The 24,709-nt window shown below is 43.3% G+C and overlaps 1 protein-coding gene across 1 annotated transcript in view; it reads left to right on the forward strand.

The window, feature by feature from the left end:
* Positions 1 to 22,344: 22,344 nt before the first annotated feature.
* The window catches only part of LOC145402185 (uncharacterized), a 29,206-nt gene continuing 26,841 nt past the window's right edge, over positions 22,345 to 24,709 (forward strand). The window contains exon 1 of the mRNA XM_080274302.1: positions 22,345 to 22,520. Within this exon, the coding sequence (XP_080130428.1) occupies positions 22,345 to 22,520 (176 nt within the window). The remainder of the gene's footprint in view (positions 22,521 to 24,709) is intronic.

A 24,709-nucleotide genomic window follows, 5' to 3' on the forward strand; every position in this document is an offset into this window, starting at 1 on the left:
TTAACGGGTATAAAAGTGTAATGACCAAAATTGCGCATGAAGAGAAAGAAAGGAGGGGGAGGCCAAGGATGAGACGGAGAGATGGAGTGGAGAGGTATATGAGAGAGGGGGGGGGGTGAGCTGGGAGCAGGGCAGTGAAATGGCAGGGGACAGGGCGACATGGAAGCGATTTGTTTGTGGCCACCCCTTACGGGATTTAGGCGTCTGGCAATAGCTAGATAGATAGACGTACCCACAGCCGCCAAACCTCAGAAATTCATATAGGTAACCCTGCTGAATTTCAAAATATTAATACGTCAACTGAACAGTAATATTGATGTCATGTTGGCTTCAAGAGCAAAAGTGTTAAAAGTATATTCACCAGCGTTAAAAGAATATTCACCGTGTTAAGAGAATACACCAGTGTTAAAAGAATATTCACCAGTGTTAAGAGAATATTCACCAGTGTTAAAAGAATATTCACCAGTGTTAAAAGAATATTCACCAGTGTTAAAAGAATATTCACCAGTGTTAAAAGAATATTCACCAGTGTTAAAAGAATATTCGCTAGTGTTAAAAGAATATTCACCGTGTTAAGAGAATATTCACCAGCGTTAAAAGTATATTCACCAATGTTAAAAGAATATTCACCTAAAAGAATATTCACCAGTGTTAAAAGAATATTCACCAGTGTTAAAAGAATATTCACCAGTGTTAAAAGAATATTCACCAGTGTTAAAAGAATATTCACCAGCGTTAAAAGAATATTCACCCGTGTTAAAAGAATATTCACCCGTGTTAAAAGAATATTCACCTAAAAGAATATTCACCAATGTTAAAAGAATATTCACCTAAAAGAATATTCACCAATGTTCTCCTTCCTTTACCCACGTGATGTACAGTCGCCATCAAAAATCCTGTATCCGGTCCTGCTTTTTTTTTTTGGTCCTTGAACTTTGAAAATTGGTCTTGTAAATCCACAGCAGGTGACGATGATGATCTGTGGCTATAACGTTATCAGTGTCGGCTGCATCTCATTACCCACACTTATTTTCGAATTCCATGGAGAGAAAAGGTGGAGCGGACGACAGGATTTTTGATGTCGACTGAACGTATATGGAAAACACAAAAATATATCTGAATCTGTATCAGTTTTTATTTTATTATATTTTATTCGTAGACAGCCCTTCCAAAATTTTGACTTAGGCCCACAAACGAATTTCTTAAGATCACTTCCCTGCCCTAATTCGTCTTCGTTTTTGCAGTAAGGACAAGAAAGGGAGAACGAAGTGTCTGTCTATGTTCCTCGTTCGTCCTCCTAAAAACAACGACGGTTAGGACAAGGAACTGATCGGAAGGGTTTGCGAATGTAAGGGCCCCATTTCAGGTGGTATGGGGAGTCTCCTTAACGCCTCTTCCTTAGCGATTTATTTTGTTTTTGCACCTTAATTATATCTAGTGTTATAGTTACATCAGGGGATTATTAATACTCCAAAGGCTCCTGTGACTCATTACCTGGAGAAATATTAAAGTGAAGTATGGGAAATAAATCACTGAAGAGGAGGCGTTGCGATTCGTCAAAGTGGCACTAATTTGGAACTATCTTTTTTTCTTTTTCTTTTATTTATCCATTTCTTCATCCATCGATCAAATTTCTCTCTCTCTCTCTCTCTCTCTCTCTCTCTCTCTCTTTCCTAGGGGCCCGGGGCTAGGTTACTCAGTCCTGACATTTAAAAGCAAAGGTAACCAGCCTCACGCGCCCCCGAGTGGCATTAGGTGAGCAATAAACCCCAATCATCTCTCGAATACAAACCTTTCAGGCCCAGCCAGATTGGAGCGTTTTAACCCACTAAACCACCAGGCCTCCTTTGGCTGTATGGTTACCACCCAGCGTAGTAAGTAATTTGCTGGTGTACAGGAAACCATTTGGCCTATCACTCAGCGCAGTCACCCAAAGGCAGCACTACATCGGGTGAGTGGATGATGGTCGCCCCACCTACCACTGCAATTATTTATTAATACTATATATTAAATTCGCCACAGGTAAAAAAAAAGTAATAATAATAATAATAATAAGGCCTCGTGTGCACATTAAACCGCCGAGTGGAAGACGCTGCGAAATCTCCAAAAATCAACATTAATTCGGCCCGAAGTCAAAGTGGTGGAAGGAAGAAGTCAGCGTCGATGGGAACTCCTTAAACTCTTCATATTATAAAACCAGATACCTAACCCGCAGGAGGAGAGAGAAGAGACACGGAACTATGAAGAAGAGATGTAGGACAGAGAAGAGGAGGGCAGTATGGAGAGAAAGATAGGAGACAGCAAGGCCTCTTTTAGTCGCCTCTTACTACAAGCAGGGCTACTGGTGGGGCCGTCTCCTAGATTTGAATTTTGAAAGGCGCTCAGTGCTGGTTCAGCCGTGGTGGAGGGAGGGTGTTTCGCTCCGCCTCCCGAACTTTGAATCACGTGGCGCGCAATTTACCCCTTCAGTACGGTTACATCAATTCTTTAATATATTCTTGCTGTATCGAGAATTTTTTTTTTTAATTGCTGGGTTGAGAATTTCGTAGTAAAGAAGTGAGAATTGCCCGTTAACTTTGATTTTGAATTTTTAAGTGGCCAACGCTTTTTCATGAGCGATTTATTTTGTATGTTACGCCTTGATGTTCTGTTCTGTGTTATTTATGTGGCTTTGATATTGACTTAGTTGGCTACCTCAAGACCATTTTATTCACCTTCCAGGAAACGTCTTGTAGTTACTGTGTAGTAGTAATAGTAGTAGTAGTGGTGGTGGTGGTAGTGTTGTAGTAGTAGTAGTAGCAGTGGTAGCAGTAGTAGTAGTAGTAGCAGTGGTAGCAGTAGTAGTAGTAGTAGTAGTGGTAACAGTAGTAGTAGTAATAGTAGTATTGGTAGTGGTGGTGGTGGTGGTAGTGTAGTAGTAGTAGCAGTAGTAGTAGTAGTAGTGGTAGCAGTAGTAGTAGTAGTAGTAGTGGTAGCAGTAGTAGTAGTAGTGGTAGCAGTAGTAGTAGTAGTGGTAGCAGTAGATGTAGTAGTAGTGGTAGCAGTAGATGTAGTAGTAGTAGTAGTAGTGGTAGCGGTAGCAGTAGTAGTAGTAGTTGTTGGTGGTGGTGGTGGTGTTGCAGCCCCAAGTTCATCATCGTGCTGAAGGGGTTGAGGAAGTGTTTTTATTTTTACTTATGCAGACGATGTTATTCAGCTGAGAGAAGTGAGGTTAAGAGCCAGTCCAGAGGCGTAGGGTTCCGTGGCTAGGCTGTATAGCTAGATAGACAGATAGATGCAGAAAGATTGACTGATTGCTTTGATTAACATATATAGATAGTTAGATGGGTAGGTAGATAGATAGAGAGAGAGAGAGTCCAACCCCTTCGAAGCTGCGTAAGTCCCCAAGGCTGGACTAACCGCAGTGTTTAATAATAATAATAATAATAATAATAATAATAATAATAATAAAAGTAATAATAATAATAAAAAGTAATGAAAATAATAACAGTAATAATAATAACAATAATAATAACAACAACAACAACAACAATAATAATAATAACAATAATGAAATAAAAATGATGCTGTAATAATAATAATAATAATAATACGTCTTTCAGGGGATTCGAACCTGTGCGCGTGCCTCCAATGGCGTCTTCAATCCACTAGACCACCACTGCATACCCGGGTGAGGAGTGTGGTTCTCTCTCTCTCTCTCTCTCTCTCTCTCTCGTTAAAGAAAGTGGGTGTTTGGTAGACAAATACTGAACACCATAATCTAGGCTTCTAGTGTGTGTGTGTGTGTGTGTGTGTGTGTGTGTGTGTGTGTGTGTGTGTGTGTAAATCCTCCAACCCACAAACCTCAACAAAAACTTAATTGAGGGAGGGAAGGAGAGAGTAAAAGAGGAGTGACGGAGGGAAAGAGAGTGAGGGAAGGAAGGAAGGAAGAATGGAGAGGGTGAGGGAGGGAAGGAGTTAGTGGGGGAGAAATAGAAAGTGAGTGAGAGAGGGAGAAACAGTGAGGGAGGGATGGAGGGAGAAAAGGAAGAAGTCTTGAGGAAGCTGGTGGAGTGAAGGTGAGAAAGAAAGCTTGGGAGGGGATAGGGGGAGGCTGGAGGCGTGTTTGGGAGGGAGGAAGGGGGGAAGGGAGGTGGGAGGTGTGTTTGGGAGGGGGAAGGCAGGTGGGAGGTGTGTTTGGGAGGGGGAAGAGAGGTGGGAGGTGAGTTTGGGAGGGGGGAAGGGAGATGGGAGGTGAGTTTGGGAGGGGGAAGGGAGGCTGGAAGCGTGTTTGGGAGGGAGGAAGGAGAGAAGGGAGGTGGGAGGCGTATCTGGGAGGGAGGAGGTGTGTGTGTGGGGTGGAGGGGGTGTAAACAAAAGCTGGTATTGTTGGAATGAGTAACAAAGGAACAATTACCAGTCTTCTGTGGGTCTCCTCGCCTCACTTGCCTCGTCTTAAAAACTCTCCCACAATTCACATATCATTTCTTTATTGTTTTATTTTAGTTAAAGTCTTAGGATGGCGATTTATCTATGATTTTATTCAAGTAAGGAAAGACTGTTTATATGTTCAATGGGCTGATTTTACGAGAGAGAGAGAGAGAGAGAGAGAGAGAGGGAAGGTGTGTCTAAAGGACCGCCTGCCCATCCCCCGTCCATCGATCTGTTACTGATATAACTGGTATGCTGGGGGTATGAGAGTACACACACACACACACACACACACACACACACACATCTGCTTGGGTATTGTACAAGTTTACTCTGACACACACACACACTCACACACACACACACACACACACACACACCATTAGCAAGTGCAGTTAGTAGGATATATTGTCAGAAAAGGAAGAAAGAATGAGGAAAACAAACATAATATATTAACAGTCACATTTTTTAGGGAAGGGATGTTAATTTGGTGAAGGAAAGTTGTTGCAAATTGGAACCGTATTCTAATTGGGGCAGGAGACTCCGTTGCATCTCTTCCTTAGTGATTTATTTTACCTATCACACCTGAACGATATCTTGGAGGAGGAAGAGGAGAAGAAGAAGAAAGAAAAAGAAGATGAGGATGAAGAAGAAGGTGAGGAAGAAGAAAAGGTGAGCAAATATAATAAGATTTCACACTATATTGAGGAGATGTAATTAGGTTGTACAGGTGGGTGAAATTATGCGAGGCTGCAAAGGAAGGGAGGAAGGCAGTTGAGGTGATAAAGTAGCTGCCACGTGTTGAGGTTTGGTGGCCTTGAGGGGAAAAGTCGAATAAGTGAAGCAGTGTCGAGAGTAAATGAAACAGCGAGGTAAAAATTGATGAATAAGTGAAGCAGTGTCAAGAATAAATGAAACAGCGTCGAGACCGAGGTGGTCGAATAAGCGAAGCAGTGCTGAGCATAAATGAAACAGCGTCCAGACTGAGGTAGTTGAATAAATGAAACAGTGTCAAGAAATGAAACAGTGTCAAGAAATGAAACAGCGTCGAGACCGAGGTAGTTTAATAAGTGAAGTAGTGTCAAAAAGAAATGAAACAGCATCAAGACGCGGGTAAAAAAATAATTGAATAAGTGAAGCAGTGTCGAGAATAAATGAAGGAGTGTCGAGACGGAGGTGAAAAAAGTCGAATAAGTGAAACATTGCCCAGAAAAAGTGAAACAGTATCGAGACCGGAGTGAAAATAACTGAATAAGTGAAGCAGCTCGGAGACTGAGATGAAACAGCTCCGAGACAGGTGAAAATAGCCGAATGAATGAAGCAAATGAAAAAAATAGCCGTAATAATAAAACAGTGCCGGTACAGTGAGTTGAAAATAGCCGAATAAATGAAGCAGTGACGAGACAGTGAGGTGAAAATACCCGAATGTGTGAAGGAACTCCGAAACTGAGGTGGAAAGAGCCGAATGAATGAAGCATTGACGATATAGATATAGTTAGACATGTAAGAGTATGATATATTAGAGAGAATGAATATCTGTCAACTGATCTATCTTTTTATCTTTGTGTGTGTGTGTGTGTGTGTGTGTGTGTGTGTGTGTGTGTGTGTGTGTGTGTGTGCAAACCCCTTCACATCCTCTTCGCATCCACAAGTACTTAGCTAATTATAACTCCCATAAAAAGGCGCTTATTTTTCTAACCTTCCTGTCACTTCGCCAGGTAATTAGGACATGCTATTTTAATATACACCTGAAGCACCTGGTAGCACAGTGGTTTATAAGGGCGCTCCCAGTGGCGGTGTGTGTTTGTGTGTGTGTGTGTGTGTGTGTGTCAGCAGGTGTAGCAGTCAGTAAGGCGCCCTACTTAGTCTCTGCTTCAGATTATTACCTGCCAGACTAACTTCACCTCTCGGGTTTTTTCACCTTACACCAACATCATTAATAGTAAACTTGAATCTTTTTTTTTTAAAACTGTGTTTTAAGTACCCTCCGCGTCAGTGGGTATAAATAGATAGATAGGTACCGGTAGGTGGATGGATAGGTAGATAGACAAATAGACAGATGGATGGAAAGATAGTTGGGTTTCTGGGTGCATGAATAGACCGATAGATTGACATAGATGGATGCATGAATAGATTGGTAGATAGATAATATGCCCAACCACCCCTTCATCATGTACCCTGTACCCTTCCACCTCGTCCTCGGTGTTCCTCTCCTCACCCTCCCATACCACAAGTGGATCAAAACACATCCACTTTGCGTATGTGTGTCAAGAGAGAGAGAGAGAGAATGCGGCATACAGAAGATGCGTAGGTGGATGAATAAGGTGGACTCTTAGGTCACTTGAAGGCCTCCACCTGTGAGCTATGTGGAGTGTTTATTGTGGATGAGTGCGGGTGGAGAGGTGGAGGAGGAGGTGAAGAGGTGGAGGAGGATGTGGAGGTGAGAGATGGATGTAGAGGAGGATGTGTAGGTGAAAGGTGGAGATGAATGTGGAGGTGTGAGGTGAAGAGGTGGAGGAGGAGGTGTGGGTGAGAGGTTGAGATGAATCTAAATCTGGAGGTGTGAGGCGGATGTGGAGTTGAGAGGTGGAGATGTGAGGTGGACGTGGAGTAGGATGTGGAGTTGAGAGGTGATGATGAATGTGGAGGTGTGAGGTGGATGTGGAGGAGGATGTGTAGATAGAGGAGGACGTGGAGGTGGTGGAGGTGGAGGTGGGAATGCGGAAATATGTGGAAGTGAGAGGTAGAGGAGGATGTGGAATTGAGTAGTCTTTTATTCTCCCTAGCACCTTTTCCATAGCGATTTATTTCTGGATGTGGCTAGTCAATATCCTTTTGTACGTTACTTATGCAGAGTTTGGCGATACTGGAAGGATTTATGTTATACAGAATAGGAGGGTGAGCTGTAATAAGCAAAATAAATCGCTCAGGAAAAGGTGTTAGGGAGCTTCCTTAATCGACGAGAATGCAGATGATACCGGATGATGATGGTGTGATGGTGTGAGCATGGGAGTTCGCGTAATGCCTCTTCTTAAGCGATTTATTTTGCACACTGAAATTCGTATTAATTTGCATGTTTATATATATCACTCATATCAACAAAACTTCCATCATTCACATAACTAAAGGGAATAAAGTCGTAATGAGCATACGTTACGACACTGAGGTTGAACGTTAGAGGTACCGGTAGTGTTAAAAACGTTTGTAAATGTTAAGGGTGAGCGTAGAGAAGTGTTAAAATTGTTTGTAAATAGTGAAGATGAGGGTGGAGAAGGTAGGTAATGTTAGGGTAAGGAAAAAGTGTGATGTGGAATGTGGAGAGGCGCTGTTAAGGTGGAGAAAGTTTGTAAATATGGGTGGTGGTAGTGGTGGAGAAAGTTTGTAAATATGGGTCGTGGTGGTGGTGGTGGAGAAAGTTTGTAAATATGGGTGGTGGTGGAGAAAGTTTGTAAATATAGGTGGTGGTGGAGAAAGTTTGTAAATATGGGTGGTGGTGGAGAAAGTTTGTAAATATGGGTGGTGGTAGTGGTGGAGAAAGTTTGTAAATATGGGTGGTGGTGGTGGAGAAAGTCTGTAAATATGGAGGATAGAGGCGGAGATAAGCTGAAGAATGTTTGTAAATATGGCTAGTGGTGGAGGAGGAGGCAGGGTGTGTTAAAGGAGTGACAGTGAGAGGCGGGGGGAGAACTGCGGCATTGTGTCTTAACAGCTCTCTCTCTCTCTCTCTCTCTAACTTTTTCGTATCTATGTATAAATAACAATACTTAACTCCAGTAATTCCCCAAAAACCCCTGTGAACTCAAAATACTGGTGTGTGAGGTGGTATGGTGGTGTGACTGGTGTGTGAGGTGGTATGACTGATGTGAGAGGTGGTATAATTGGTGCGTGAGGTGGTATGGTGGTATGACAGGTGTGTGGGGTGGTATGGTGGTATGACTGGTGTGAGGTGGTATGGTGGTGTGAGGTGGTATGGTGGTATGACTGGTGTGTGGGGTGGTGTACTGAAGAGGGAGAGAGTTAATGGTGACAAGGATGGAGGTGAGACAGGTGTGTGTGGTGAGGCTTGGCCAGGTAAAACACACACACACACACACACACACACACACACACACACACACACACACACTTAATATCCTTCTTCAAGTACTTATCTTTTTTTTTTTTTCCTTCTATTTATGTTGTGTGTTGCGAAAGTGGGTTGAGAGAGAGAGAGAGAGAGAGAGAGGACCTGATTAACATGTGACTCAACACTCTCTTGTTATGTTAAGAAGCAAAAGAACGAAGTAGAGAAGGAAGGAAGGATGAAAGGTTGAGAGGAAAAGGAGGGAAGGAAGGAGGAAAGAAAAACGAAGAAAGGAAGGAAGGAAATAAGGAAGGATGAAAGGCAGAAAATTAAAGAGGAAAAGAAAGAAGGAAGGAAGGATGAAAGGAAGAAAAGAAAGGAAAAAGAGAGAAGGAAGGAAGGAAGGAAAGATGGAAAGAAATTGTACAGTGTAAGAAAGATATATGAATGGATGTAGAGGGAGAATACGAAATGAAATTAATGGTATATGAAAGAAAGGAAAAAAGATAAGAGAGAGAGAGAGAGAGAGAGAGAGAGAGAGAGAGAGAGAGAGACAAGAGGGAGGGGCAGGAAGTGTGTGTGAGAGAGGGGGAGAGGGGAGGGTTGCATGAGAGGCGGACTTATAATGGAGATAGTGTGTGTGTGTGTGTGTGTGTGTGTGTGTGTGTGTGTGTGTGAAGCAAAGAAAAACAGACACAGAACAATGACACGTGCATGTGGGTGAGGTCAGAGCTGCCAGTCTCTCTCTCTCTCTCTCTCTCTCTCTCTCTTTATTTCTATCTTTATTGTGACTACTTTCTTTCTTTATTCTCTTTATTTTTCTTTTCCATCTTCTTTTACTTCCTTATGAATATATTTTTTAATTTATCAGTATTTGGAAAAGAAGTTAATAATAATAATCATCATCATCATCATCAATAATAATGATAATAATAATATATAATCATCATCATCATCATCATCATTTTAACCCTCACTACACAGAATGCCTCAACACCATCCCATCTACACACACACACACACACACACACACACACACACACACACACACACACACACACACACACACACACACACACACACACACCCTTCCTCCTCCCAAACCACCACATCAGTTCTGCATAAATCCGTCCGTTTGAACGAATTGCAAGAGTTACCCCGACCATGAGAGGGGTATTTACAGTCGTGTCCAATAAATTACCCCGTTAACAAGTTCATTTCCTGTCTCATATTTTTGTGTCACCCATATTCTTTTTTTTTTTTTCACATTTCTCTCTCTCTCTCTCTCTCTCTCTCTCTCTCTCTCTCTCTCTTTATTCATTATCTCCTTCCCCTCCCTCCCTCCCCCTTACCCCCCTCCTCTCCCTTTCTCTCCCCCCTTTTCTCTCTCATCTCTCCCTTTCACCCTTCCTTTTTCCCTCTCTCTTTCTCCTCCCTCTCTCTCTCTTTTCTCTATCTCTTTCCTTCCTCTTCTACTCTTCCCCCATCTACCCTCCCCTCCTCTTCTCTCCCACCCACCCTTTCCTCCCCCTCCCCATCTTCCCCTCGCTCTTTCCTCCCCCTCCCCTTTTCCCCTCCCCCTCCCCCCATTCCCTTCCCCCCCCTCTCTCCCCTGCCATCCTATCCTTGTCTTTAACCAGCAGAATAATTGGGTTAGTCTTGAAGGGATGAATGACTGTTGCTGTTTGCTTTCCTCTGTACTCCTTTCTCCCCTCTCCCCTCCCCTCCCCTCCCCTCCCCTCCCCTCTCCCCTCCCCTCCCCTTCCCTCCCGTCTACTCTTTCTCCCCCAGTTAGTGCTAATCCCCTCTCATCACCTTATCTTCCGACTCACCTTGCCTCCTTCCTCTCTCTCTCTCTCTCTCTCTCTCTCTCTCTCTAGGCCATCACTACACCCCGTACACTTCAGCTAGGCGTAAAGCTATCACCTCCCCACCTTGAATATGATCCTAGTCACGAAGAAGTGCTATGAAAGGACCACAGGCTTCCACTCCTATCTCCTGTCTCCTTATCTCTTCTCTCTCTCTTATCAATCAAGCTAAATTACACTATCTTATCGAGGGGTCAGTATAAGAAGAAAGTCTACGGGGATTGAACACCGAACTTGGCTGACTGATAGGGAAAAAGTCTACGGGGATTCAACACCGAACTTGGCTGACATATCGTTCCTTCACCTTAACTTGGCCCAGATTTTCGTCCTTTTGCAGCTCATATCCTAGTGAATAATACTATGGTCTATATATTCTTTCTATAGCACTTCTTCGTGACTAGCATCTTATTGGAGAGATGGTGATGCTAGGGCAGGTTAAAGTGAAAAGTGTCTATCCTTGTCAGAGACGCGCGCTAAATTTCGGAACAGCGCTGGTATCTCGTCGCGAATTCCTTACTGACCTTTGAGGATTCCCAGTGCCGCCCGCTACACACACACACACACACACACACACACACACACACACACACACACACACACACCATAGAGAGAAGAGATGGAGTGAGTTGGGTGGCTCAAGCAAGATCAAGTGGTTAACTGTGTGTGTGTGTGTGTGTGTGTGTGTGTGTGTGTGTGTGTGTGTGTGTGTGTGAACGTGACTTTGTTCGTGTATGCATATTAGGAGCACGTGTGTGTGTGTGTGTGTGTGTGTGTGTGTGTGTGTGTGTGTGTGTGTGTGATCGTCTCTCTCTGTTCGTGAATGCATATTGAGGGCACGTGTGTGTGTGTGTGTGTGTGTGTGTGTGTGTGTGTGTGTGTGTGTGTGTGCGTGCGTGCTTGCGTGTATGTGCGTAGTTTGAGTGTGTTTGTTGTGTTAGCGAGAAGAGAGGAGGAGGGATCAAGCACTCTCTCTCTCCTTCCTTCCTTCCCTGCCTCCCTCCTTCCTTCCTCTCTTCCTTTTCTTCCTTCCCTCCCTTCCCTTTCTTCCTCCTTCACCACTCCCTCCTTCGTCACTCCTTCCCTCTTCCAGCATCCCACCTTCCTTCTTCCATTTCCTTCCTCACTTCTCCATATCTCCTTCTCTTCCTCTTCCCTACATTGCTATCCTCCTCTCTCCCTCTTTTTCTCTCCTCCTCTCTCCCTCTTTTTCTCTCCTCCTTCCTCCCTCTTTTTCTCTCCTCCTCCCTCCCTCTTTTTCTCTCCTCCTCCCTCCCTCTTTTTCTCTCCTCCTCTCTCCCTCTTTTTCTTTCCTCCTCTCTCATTCCCTCTTCCACTCCTCTCCATCCCTTCCTCCTCCTCCACTCCTCTCCATCCCTTCCTCCTCTTCCTCCTGTCTCTCCTCCCTCCCTCTTCTTCCTCCACTTTTCTCCACTTCTTCCTCTCTCTCCATCCTTACTCCTCTTCCTCCTCTCTCTCCTTCCTTCCCTCCCTCCTCTTCCTCCACTCCTCTCTATCCCTACCTCCTCTTCCTCCACTCCTCTCTATCCCTACCTCCTCTTCCTCCACTCTTCTCCATCCCTACCTCCTATTCCTCCACTCCTCTCCATCCCTCCCTCTTCCTCCTCTCTCTCCCTCCTTCCCTTCCTCCTACATTACTCCGCTCCCCCTTCCCTCTCCCCCTCTCGCAACTCTACACCCTTTTCATAATAAACACACTATCATATGCGCAATGTCTTACGGGAGCAGGTGTGTGTGTGTGTGTGTGTGTGTGTGTGTGTGTGTGTGTGTGTGTGTGTGTGTGTGAGGGAGAGAGAGAGAGAGAGAGAGAGAGAGTGTGTGTGTGTGTGTGTGTGTGTGTGTGTGTGTGTGTGTGTGTACCTGTCAACATTACATTTTTTTCTCTCTCTCTGCCTACGACCTCCAGTTTTAAAAATTTTGTCTCTAGGCATCTCCACCTAAAAAAAAAAATAATAATAATAATAATATTGTCTTTTTTTAATTTGACTTTCATACAGCTTTGGCGCGATTTCAGCCTTTGTTTCTTCCTTTTTCTGTACAGTAAAGTAAGCCCAATAAAGTGAAACTGAAGGAGATAATAACCAACCCTAAAATAAATATAATAAATGAGGTTATACATGTACGTAGAGATTTAATAAAGATAGAGAGAGGACAAGGAGAGAAAAGTAAAGGAAAAAGATAAGAAGGAGGAAGACAAGAGTGAGAAAATTAAAGAGAGAGATAATCAGAAGGAAGTTATGAGTGTGATAATTAAAGAAAAAAAGAAAATAATGAGGGAGACTATTGTGTAAGAAAATTGAGTAAGATTAAACACAAAGAGGAAGACAAGGATGGGAGAGAGAAACATTGTCTTTAGTGACGAGGAAGACAGTAGGGGGACAGGAAGACAAGAGGGGGTATCGATTATTGGGGAGAGAGAGAGAGAGAGAAGAAGGGGGAGTGAGAGAGTGGAGAGAGAAAAAGAGAAAGAGTAATGATAATAATAATGATAATAATAATAATAATAATAATAATAATAATGATGATGATGATAACAACAATAATAATAATAATAATAATAATAAGAGAGAGAGAGAGAGAGAGAAAGTGAAAGGAATGAAGACGTAAGTGAAAATTCAAAAGAAGCGAATTAACAGTAGGAAGGTAAGGGAGAGAGAGAGGGAGAGAGAGAGAGAGAGAGAGAGAGAGAGAGAGAGAGAGAGAAGGATATTTGATGTCTCCTAGGTTACATCGCTGCTCCTATAATGAAGTTGTGATGGTGGTAGTTGTGGTAGACGATGGTGGTAGTTGTGGTAGGCGATGGTGGTAGTTGTGGTAGGCGTTGGTGGTAGTTGTGGTAGATGGTGGTGGTGGTTGTGGTAGGTGATGGTGGTAGTTGTGGTAGACGATGGTGGTAGTTGTGGTAGGCGTTGGTGGTAGTTGTGGTAGACGATGGTGATAGTTGTGGTAGGCGATGGTGGTAGTTGTGGTAGACGATGGTGATAGTTGTGGTAGGCGATGGTGGTAGTTGTGGTAGGCGATGGTAGTAGTTGTGGTAGACGATGGTGGTAGTTGTGGTAGACGATGGTGGTAGTTGTGGTAGGCGATGGTAGACGATGGTGGTAGTTGTGGTAGGCGATGGTGGTAGTTGTGGTAGGCGATGGTGGTAGTTGTGGTAGGCGATGGTGGTAGTTGTGGTAGACGATGGTGGTAGTTGTGGTAGGCGATGGTGGTAGTTGTGGTAGGCGATGGTGGTAGTTGTGGTAGGCGATGGTGGTAGTTGTGGTAGGCGTTGGTGGTAGTTGTGGTAGATGGTGGTGGTAGCTGTGGTAGACGATGGTGGTAGTTGTGGTAGACGATGGTGGTAGTTGTGGTAGACGATGGTGGTAGTTGTGGTAGACGATGGTGGTAGCTGTGGTAGGTGATGGTCATAGTTGTGGTAGGCGATGGCGGTAGTTGTGGTAGACGATGGGGTAGTTGTGGTAGGCGATGGAGGTAGTTGTGGTAGATGATAAAATAGTAGTAGGTAATGGTGGTTGTTATGGAGTTAATCATTGGAGAGAGAGAGAGAGAGAGAGAGAGAGAGAGAGAGAGAGAGAGAAATCCAAAAGAAACACAGAAAAAGAGAGAAAAATAAACTCGATATGGCGTACGACAAGGTAGAGGCGTGGCAAGCTCTTCCGTCTCTCTCTCTCTCTCTCTCTCTCTCTCTGGAGGTGGAGATGTGACCGAGGACGAGTTGGGGGAGTATATGAGGGAGGGTGATGTTTACTATACTTCTTTCACCTTAACTTGGCCAATAAATTCCTCTCTTTGCCGCTTATTTTCCAATTTCCATGGAGCACTTCTTCGTGACTATAGTAGTGCTAATCCTTACAACCCAGCAGTGAAGATGGAGAGATGGCAGTCTTCTGTCTATATACCTAGGCTGCTTCTCCCAAAGAAAGGCAGGTAGCCGAGACAGGACGACACACTCCCAATTTACTCATCCATTCAAACACATTCATTCGCATTTTAGCCCCGAAGGGAGAAGGGACAGATCCTCACCGCACTACACCGCACGAGGGTCAACTGCGCAGTGCAATCAGCGAAATCCGCAGCAGGGCGCGACAGCAGAGTTGGTTTACCCCTGCCACATCATAATGGACCCATCCCCTTACCCGCACCTGACCTGATTAGCTGATCAGTCTGATCGGCAATTTTAGGCCAAGTTAAAGTGAAAAGAGTATAGTGTATAACAACTGCGCATCTCAGTTCACCTACAGGAGCCAAAAGTAGGTGAACACAATAAGACAGGAAAATAGAATATACAGGAAGCTCTCTCTCTCTCTCTCTCTCTCTCTCTCTCTCTCTCGACGTAACTCACCCAAGCTAACCCATATTTCACGCATTACCGGCGAGCCCCGGGGATATTAGACGATATTATTATTATTATTATTATTATTTCAGTTAATATTTATCTTAGGGACCATTAAAGTGATTGTACATGATTGTGTGTGTGTGTGTGTGTGTGTGTGTGGATACTTTTTGAGTTCTTGCTCTGTCTGTTTATCTATCTATGTATCTATCTATGTGTATACAATGTTAATTATTGAACTCTCTCTCTCTCTCTCTCTCTCTCTCTCTCTCACACACACACACACACACACACACACACACACACACACACACACACACACACACATACACACACAGAATCCCGTTTTCTTTGAGTCGTCGCGATCTTTGAGGGGGGTCTTTGTCGTTTGTGTGAGGCCATTGGTTTATGCTAATGGGAAGGCTTATATGAGGGAGGAAGGACGCTGGAGGAAAGGGAGAAAAGGAGGGAGAGAATTTATTGTTGGAGGATGAGAAGAGGAGAGAGATTGGAGTGTTGGAAGAATGGAAAAAAAAAAAATGATGAGAATGATGAAGAATGGAAAGTGAGTTGAATATTTTGCTTTTTTCTTCTTCTTTTTGTTATTATTATTATTATTATTATTATTATTATTATTATTATTATTATTATTTTTATTACTACTACTGCTACTACTACTATTACTACTACTACTACTATTACTACTACTACTACTTCTTCTTCTGTTACTACTTCTTCTAGAGTTACTACTACTACTACTGCTACTACTTTTACTACTACTAGAGCTACTACTACTACTACTACAGCTACTACTACTTCTACTTTTACTACTACTAGAGCTACTACTACTACTAATATTACTATAGCTACTATTCCTATCATTATTATTATTATTATTATTATTATTATTATTATTATTATTATTATTATTACTGAGTAGTGAAAAAGGTGAAGGGGGGAAAGACAAGTAAAGTAATGATCTAAAGTATTTTAAGTAGTAAGGGAAAAATATAATATAAATAAAAACAATGATATTTACTGTATAATTTAGTAGGCCTGATTTTCGCCCTTATTTACCTTATTCCCCGTAGCTCAGGGGCAGAATAAGACAATAATACGGCTCTACATTCTTTCCTTAGCACTTCTTCGTGACTAGCACCATATTATGTTGTTAATCTTTTGAAATGTCTAAGCATTGAAGATTGAGAGAGGCTAATTTTAGAGAGAGAGAGAGAGAGAGAGAGAGAGAGAGAGAGAGAGAGAGAGAGAGAGAGAGAGAGAGAGAGAGAGAGAGAGAGAGAAAACTATATCCACATCATCCTATTCCTACTTCTGTACCATACAATTATTTTAACACTAGAATATGATGCTAGTCACGAAGAAGTGCCACGGGAAGGATTCATAACCACCGTATGGTCTTTTTCATCCTTTTACCCACGTGAAATAATCTGCAAAGGGACGAAAGAGAGAGAGAGAGAGAGAGAGGAAGAGAGAGAGAGCATATAAAGACAATATTTGGTTATGAGACTGTAATGTAATATGTAAATTCAGCTTGTTATATAAATTTGGGGAAGAAGTAGGTGGGTATGCTGTTGTGTTGAGGGGAAGGATGATGATGATGATGATGATGGTGGTGGTGGTGGTGGTGGTGGTGATGGTGATGATGATTGGTGATGATGATGATGATAAGAATAATGGCGATGGTGATGTTAATGTTTGTGATAGTGTATTGATGTGTATGATGATGATGATGATTAACACTTACCTCCCCCCCCCCTACAGGTGTGATGCGTGCAAGATGGCGGTGGCGGAGGTGGTGGGGATGGGGGTCAGGGAGGTGTGTGCTGCTCCCCCTCACCTGTCTCTCCCTCACCTCCCTCATCCTCTCCCTATACTTCACCACGATCAAGGTTGGTCTCTCTCTCTCTCTCTCTCTCTCTCTCTCTCTCTCTCTCTCTCTCTCTCTCTTCCTATACTCCAGTCATTCTAACTTGGCAAAACTCCACCCCCTACTCCATTCATTTATTTACTGTCTCTTAACTTAGCGACGCAAAGATAAAGTCACACTGATACCCATATATTTTGTGCGATACCTGACAAAATTTAGTCATGATTTATAGTAGTTTTTTTTTCCTTTTATTTTCGTTTTATATAACCAAAAATGATCCTTGATATTCATTTTCTTTTTTTCTGGACAAAATTGAGCCGTAGTGGACCCTGTGTATTTTAGTTTGGCTGCGTGTGCGTGTGTGTGTGTGTGTGTGTGTGTGTGTGTGTGTGTGTGTGTGTGTGTGTGTGTGTGTGTGTGTACTTACGTGCTTTCTTCTCAGTTTGTGTGTGTGTGTGTGTGTACTTTTCTTACATGCTATCCTTGTCACTTACGGTCACCCAGATAGCTAAATGAATAAATAAATAAATAAATCTGTTTGCAGGAGGGTGTAGGTCGTATGCGGGGATCCAGCAGTGAGTTCTCCCACGGCCGTCCTCCCCCCCAGCGTGGTATCCTGTCCAGCGAGCCTACGGGGGTTGCCGCCCCCTCCGACCCGCTCCTGGCGCTGCTCAGGAAGGTTAGTGAGGAGATGATGATGATGATGGTATGTAAAGTATTATTGTTATGATATTATTATTATTATTATTATTATTATCAGCATCAGCATCTAATCCTGTGTTGCCCCATGAGGAGCATAAGGGTCCGGGGCTAGACAAGTTGGTCCTGACATTTTAGATTATTTTTATTATTATTATTATTATTATTATTATTATTTTTATTATTACTACTACTACTACTCCTCGCCGTCATCATCATCATCATCATCATCATCATCCTTACCCCATACTTTCTTTCCCTCTTACCGACCTAAGCATCTACACCTCCTATTCTCTCTCTCTCTCTCTCTCTCTCTCTCTCTCTCTCTCAAAGGCAAAAATCCCCTACAAATTGCCCGGGTAGGAGATTGCCCACCCCTCCCCCTTCCCTTCCCCTCCCCTCCCCGCTTTCCTCCCCTCCCCTCCCCTTCATTCTGTATGCGGAGAAGCCTTTTGACCATTACACCTTCCTCCCCCTCCCCCCTCCCTCCGTCACCCCTTCCCCCCCTCACTCCCCCTGCCCACCTCCTCTCTGATCTCCTCCCCCCGCCCTGACCCCTCCTTGACCCCACCCCTTCCTTCTTTCCTTACTTCCTTCTTTCCTTCTTTATTTCCTCACTTCTTTCTTTCCTTACTTCCTTCTGTCCTTACTTCCTTCTTTCTTTACTTCCTTCTTTCCTTACTTCCTTCTTTCCTTCTTTATTTCCTCACTTCCTTCTTTCCTTACTTCCTTCTTTCCTTACTTCCTTCTTTCCTTCTTTATTTCCTCACTTCCTTCTTTCCTTACTTCCTTCTTTCCTTCTTTATTTCCTCACTTCCTTCTTTCCTTACTTCCTTCTTTCCTTCTTTATTTCCTCACTTCCTTCTTTCCTCACTTCCTTCTCTCCTTACTTCCTTCATTCCTTCCTTCTTTCTTTACTTCCTGCCACCTTCCTCCTTCTCACGCCGTCTCTTCCTATTTTTCTTTCTTTTGTTGTTCCTCTAATATTGACTTTCTCTCTCTCTCTGTTAATATAAGGAGGACATAACCACCTTCTTCCCTTGGTAATTATGATGCTAGTCACGAGGAAGTGCTAGGGTAATGCAGTATATTTAAGGGTAGGTGACGAAAAAACTCCTCCTCCTCCTCCTCCTCCTCTCTTCCACGGAGATGCCATACCTCCCTGTTCCCTACCTCCATCTTTCCTCCCTCCCTCCAATTCTTCTCCCTTTTCTACCTCCCTTCCTCCCTTCCCTCCTTTCCTACATTCCTCCCTCCCTCCCTTCCCTCCTTTCCTACATTCCTCCCTCCCTCCCTTCCTCTCTTTCTCTCTCTCTCTCTCTCTCTCTCTCTCTCTCTCTCTCCCTACCATCATCTCTCCTCCCTCCCTCCAATTCTTCTTCCCTATCTACCTCGTTCTCTTCCATCCCTCTCTCCCTTCTTCCCCTCCTCTCTCCCTCCCTCCTTTCCCACTTCCCTCCCTCCCTCCTTTCCTTCAATTCTTCTTCCCGATCTACCTCCTTCTCTTCCTTCCCTCCCTCCCTCCCTCCTTTCCTACTTCCCTCCCTCCCTCGGACTTACCAAAGGCTTTGTCCTAATGACTCTTCGGCCCAACTTAAAGTGAGCGAGGGTTAGGGAGGCAAGCAGGCAGGAATGAGAAGTAGGAGAGAGAGAGAGAGAGAGAGAGAGAGAGAGAGAGACCTTTCATTTTTTGTTGTTTTTCTAAGCCGTTTTCTTTGTCTCCACCCTCCTCCCTCTCTCTGTCATATCCTCTCTCTACCCTCTATATCAGCACTCCACTACAGCCAGTGTGTCTCAGTGTTCCATTTCCTGGTTTGTAATTCTCTCTCTCTCTCTCTCTCTCTCTTTCTCTGTATATATATATATATATATATATATATATATATATATATATATATATATATATATATATGTGTGTGTGTGTGTGTGTGTGTCCATGTGTGTATGTGTGCTCGTACGTGCGTGTGTGTGTGCGCTTGTGTGCGTGCCTGTGTGTGTGTGTGTGTGTGTGTGTGTGTGTGTGTGGCTTTCCAGTAGTAGCCAGTGTGAGTAATTACAGTGGAAGGAAATGAGCCAGACCGCACACTTAATGGATCTCACACTCGCACTCACTCATCTTGCCACTCCCGCCACGCGCACCTCGCACGCACTCCACGCTGTACGAGTAACTGTGGTCCTGCCGCCTTAACATGGCCCACATCGTCGTCCTTCTGTAGCTTAGTTCACGTGGCTTAGTGGCGGAAAAAGACAGTGCTATGGTTTGGATCCTTCCCATAGCACTTCTTCGTGACTAGCACCAAGTAAAGCAAAACCATGACCCTACATCCTTTTCACAGCACTTCTTCGTGACTAGCACACAGGAGGGAGAGAGGAGGATTTTAGACCAAGTTAGTATGGAGGGAGTGTAGTGTTATTAGAGCAGAGAATCCTACACATTTTATACTGATTTCGTTCTTAAAGCATTTATGTTATTTCGTTATCGGAATTAGGATGAAATTACCTCCGTTGTATAAGGTAAATAACGATAATAATAATAATAATAATAATAATAATAATAATAATGATAATAATAGTAATGGTAATGATGATGATAATGATAGTAATAATAATAACAATGAGTAATAATAATAATAATAATAATAATAATAATGGTAATGATGAAGGTGATGATGATGATAATGATGATGAATTATGCTGATTACGTTTTTGGCATCCTAGTTATTTCCATATTTATTTTTTTTATTTATTTATTTATTTATCTATCTATTTATTTATTCATTTATTGCCAGGTTAATTACATTTCACACTGTCCTCGTATTTAAGAAGCTTTGTTCCTCTAAACATTTAATTATTCCTTCTAATTAATATGTTGGTGTTGCTCATAAGATGCTAATTGACTATCATTTACGGTGTGTGTGTGTGTGTGTGTGTGTGTGTGTGTGTGTGTGTGTGTGTGTGTGTCTGTGTGTGTCTGTGTGTGTGTGACGTCACGGGGCTGGGAGAGAGGCCTTCGCGTGGTGGCACTGATATAACGAGGCGGTGGAACTGCCCGGCTATACACACGTCCCTCACTTACATCCTCCCCCTTAGGATCCTCTCAATGTGAACCCAGTGGACTATAGGCTGAATAATGCTAATCGCCTATCCACCGTCTTCCTTTTTGGGGATAGGGAGGGAGTTGAGGGACGTAGAGGCGGTCAGTGAAGCAGCCGGTTTACATATGTGCCACCACGCGAAGGGACCCCTATTCCAGGCCCCCCCCTCCTCTTAATAGATATGAAGTGTCTATCGAATTTGTTTTATTTTTTGTTATATGTAGTACGTAGATATAAGGATTGTGGTTTATTTTTAGTGTTATATTTCTCCCTCCCTCTCTCTCTCTCTCTCTCTCTCTCTCTCTCTCTCTCTCTCTCTCTCGTGATGTAATTTTGTCAGTCTCGTGGCTGCACTTTGTTTAAATTAAGGAAAACGAGGAGAGGGGGGTAGGGGAGAGAGAGAGAGAGAGAGAGAGAGAGAGAGAGAGAGGAAGAGGGTGAGAAGAAAAGGGAGAGAGAGAGAGGAAGAGGGTGAGAAGAAAAGGGAGAGAGAGAGAGAGAGAGAGAGAGAGACTGTGGGTGTGTTCCTGAATTACATAAACATTTATCTTTCGTATCATATTCACACACACACACACACACACACACACACACACACACACATCCACCCCCACACAGCTTTCATCATCAATCAGTCTGTCCGTATCTGCCTACCTATCTATCTATCTATCTATCTTTTTTTTTTTCAGCTGGAGCGCCCCTACGCAAGCGATAACGACGATAAGACCCCAGGCGTTATCTTGGTTAGGGGTCAAAAGATGTTGGTGACCCGTGACCTCCCTGCCTACGCCCTGGACCTGAAGGGAGGGTGGCAGAGGCGCAGGGAGAAGGGAGGAGGGGAGGAAGATGAGGGGAGAGGACGGGGAGAAGGCGAGAGAGGGAGGGAGAGGGGAGAAAGAGATGTGAGAAGTGAGAGAAGCTGGAGAGATACTGACAAGAGTGAGGGAGAAGAGAGAGAGAGAGATAAAAGCGAACGAGAAGGAAGAGATATGGGTGAGAGAGAAGGAAGAGAAGAAGGAAAGAGTGAGAGAGAGAGACAAAATATAGAAAAGAGTAAGAGAGAAGGAAAAGATGAGAGTAAGAGTGAGGTAGAAGAGAGAATTGCGGAAGAGAGTGAGGGAATTGGAAGGTATGAGGAGACAGGCGAAAAATATGTGGAGGGAAGTGAGCGAGAAACGAATTATATGTACAAAAGTGAGAGGATTATAAGTGAAACGGAGATAGGAACAGCTGAAACAAGTGAAAGAGTTTTAATAAAGGAAAGAGAAACGAATCCTGTAGATAAAAGTGAGAGAGACGGGGGAAACGGGAGAGGTGAAAGCAGTGTGAGTGGACAGGAAGAATTTGAGATAAAGAAAGAGACAGAGGAAAATGATAAAGACAGAAGTGAAAGTGAGAGAGACAAAAGTGAAGGTGATATAAGCGAAAGTGAGACAGAGAGACATGTGAGAAAGAATAAGTACACAAGAAATACACAGCGAGAACAGAATGATGTTGAAAAAAGTGATGATTTTAGAAAGGGGAGAGTCGTGAGAAAGAAAACGAGAGAAGCGAAGCATAGGAGAAAACGTGATGACAGTATTAACATCACGGAGGAAGAAAAATATATGGAAAATAACGATAAATATAGAGAAACAGAAAACAATGATGTTACACACGGAACTGAAGGTGCGAAAAATATTGCGCACCTCTCTGAAAACGAAAAATTTGATGAAGGTAGAGAAACGAAAGCTTTGGCAATGAAAGAGAGAAGAATGGACAAAAGTAGCGATGGGGGAACAGGAAACGAAGCCTCAGGAAATAATATGAGGGAAATTGATAGCGGAAATACTAAAGACACAATGGAAAAGAGGAAATATAATGATGAATATAATAATAATAATGAGGATAATAGAGGCAAAGGTGAAGTGATGAAAAGCAGGAAACAAAACAGTGAAGATGATAATGATAAAAACGAATCTGAAAAAATGAACGAGAGAAAAATAAACAGTGAGGATAGTGATTCAAGTCCACCCATGTCTGAACACGCATCCAACACACCTCCTACCCCACTGTTGTCCAACCTACAGCTTTTGGACACGACTGTTGATAGAGTGAGAATGGTCTCCGTTAACGGCTCTGTTTACTACGCTATGGAACGTGAGTATTAATAGGTATAAGGAAAGATAAGTGTAAGGGATAGGGGGATTGATGATGATGATGATGATTATGGACATTTAATTGGGAGGTATATGATGATGATGATGATGATGATGATGGAAGTAAGAAGTAGTTCCATATAATAGTGGTAAATGATGATGATGATAATGATGATGATAATGACATGCTTACTACTAGCCAATATTGTACGCTTTTTAGTCTAACTTGGCCCAGAAATTGCCATCTCTTTGTGTTAGACTGAGAGAGTATGTTTGAGTGAAGTGGAGAAAGAGAGAGCTGGTGGGGAGAGGGAAGGAAGACCGAGGATGAGGTGTAAAGACGGAGTAAAGAGGTATGCATGATATGAGATGGAGGGATGACTGCCAGATGACAAAGGACAGACAGGGGGAAGTGGAGGCGATTTGTCTGTTGTCACCCTCTCCAGGATTACGTAGACAGAGAGAGAGAGAGAGTCCTTGAGGAAACTGGGAGAGAATGGAGGAGGGATATTTGGGTGAAATTTGAGATGATCTGAGGTGAAAGAAAATTGGAAATGTGAGATAGATAGATAGCAGATAAATAGACAGCGACAGATAGATAGATAGGTAGGGAGAGAGAGAGAGAGAGAGAGAGAGACAGACAGACAGACAGACAGAGGGAGGGAGGGAGAGAGAGAGGAAAGGTGAGAAGAGGGGGGAGTAATAAAGTGAGGCCAGTTTTTCACATCAACAGTTTTTCCTTATGAATACAAGGCTCTCTCTCTCTCTCTCTCTCTCTCTCTCTCTCTCTCTCTCTCTCTCAAACTTATGTAGAGTAAGGTCTTTTATCAGTATCAAGGCCGATCTTCCAATATACTAAGGTCTGTGTAACTCCCTCCCTCTCTCTCTCTCTCTCTCTCTCTCTCTCCTGGGCCCCATCACTTCGACACACTATTAGATTTAGGCGGCGGTGAGGGAACCCTGTAATGAGGGAGAGAGATGGAGAGAGAGAAAGAGAGAGAGGGAGGGGGAAAGAGATAGTAGAGGGGGTAGAAGGAGGGTGAGATATAGGAAGGGAGATGCTGGAAAAAAGAATAGGCCAGGGAGAGAGAGAGAGAGAGAGGGAGAGAGAGAGAGAGAGAGAGAGAATGTTACATAAAATACAGACCTTAAAGAGATTACAAAGAATCTGGTTTATAAATTTAAGAACAGGAGAGAGAGAGAGAGAGAGAGAGAGAGAGAGAGAGAGAGAGAGAGAGAGAGGGAGGGAGGGAGGAAGGAAGGGAGAGTAAAGGAGTAACGGGGGGGGGGCGGGAGGAAGAGAAGGAGGGAAAGATGGTGTCGAGTTGAGAATGATTAATGGAAAAAGGCAAGAAGGGAGGAAAGGAGGGAGGGAGGAAAGAGGGAAGGGAGTGGGAGAGAAAAACAGGGAGGTAGGGAAGTAATGGAGGGAGGGAGGGAGAGACAGGCCGAGTGGGAGAGAAAAGATGGAAGGTAGGTAGGGAGGGAGAAGGAAGGAAGGAGGATGGATAGGAACGACGGAGGAAAGAGGTAAATACAGTAGTGGGAGAGGAAGGGATAGGAGGGAGGGAGGCAAGGAGGAAGAAAGAAGGAAGGAATCTTAAGAATGGAGGGAGGAAGGTAAAAAAGAAAAAAAAAAAGAAATAAAATAAGGAAGAAAGAATAAAGATGGGGAAGATGGACAATTTAGTACAGTCGCGGTCAAAAATTTCGATCCACTAAAAAGTCGAAGGATTATGCAACTCTCACGTAACATTTTGAAAACTTTAATCCTGGGCTTGTAAAATGGCATCACTGGGTGTCAAAATTCACTGATCATTTTCTTTTGGTATCGTTCAGGAGGTGGCGCTTTATATTTGTCCCCGAATGTAATGTTGGTAATGTTTTTGCCCGTCTCTCTCTCTCTCTCTCTCTCTCTCTCTCTCTCTCTCTCTCTCTCTGTGTTCCCATTATATCTCATGAACGGCTTGAGCTATCAACATGAAACCTTCAGGGTATCAAGATGTGGCCAAAATCTTAGACTTGGCCAACAGCATATTCTGGCGGCCGATTAGCATTCGGCTCCCTAATGTTATTCTTTCATATTGCAACTTTTTTTAAAGCTATTTTTTATTTATTTCGTAGTTCTATTTGCTCTCTCTCTCTCTCTCTCTCTCTCTCTATCAGCATTCCTGCAGCCCTAGCTTTAATCCCT

The sequence above is a fragment of the Coenobita brevimanus genome, chromosome 57 (assembly GCF_032717465.1).
Source record: "Coenobita brevimanus isolate Jiangsu-jjx chromosome 57, ASM3271746v2, whole genome shotgun sequence".
NCBI classification, from domain to species: domain Eukaryota; kingdom Metazoa; phylum Arthropoda; class Malacostraca; order Decapoda; family Coenobitidae; genus Coenobita; species Coenobita brevimanus.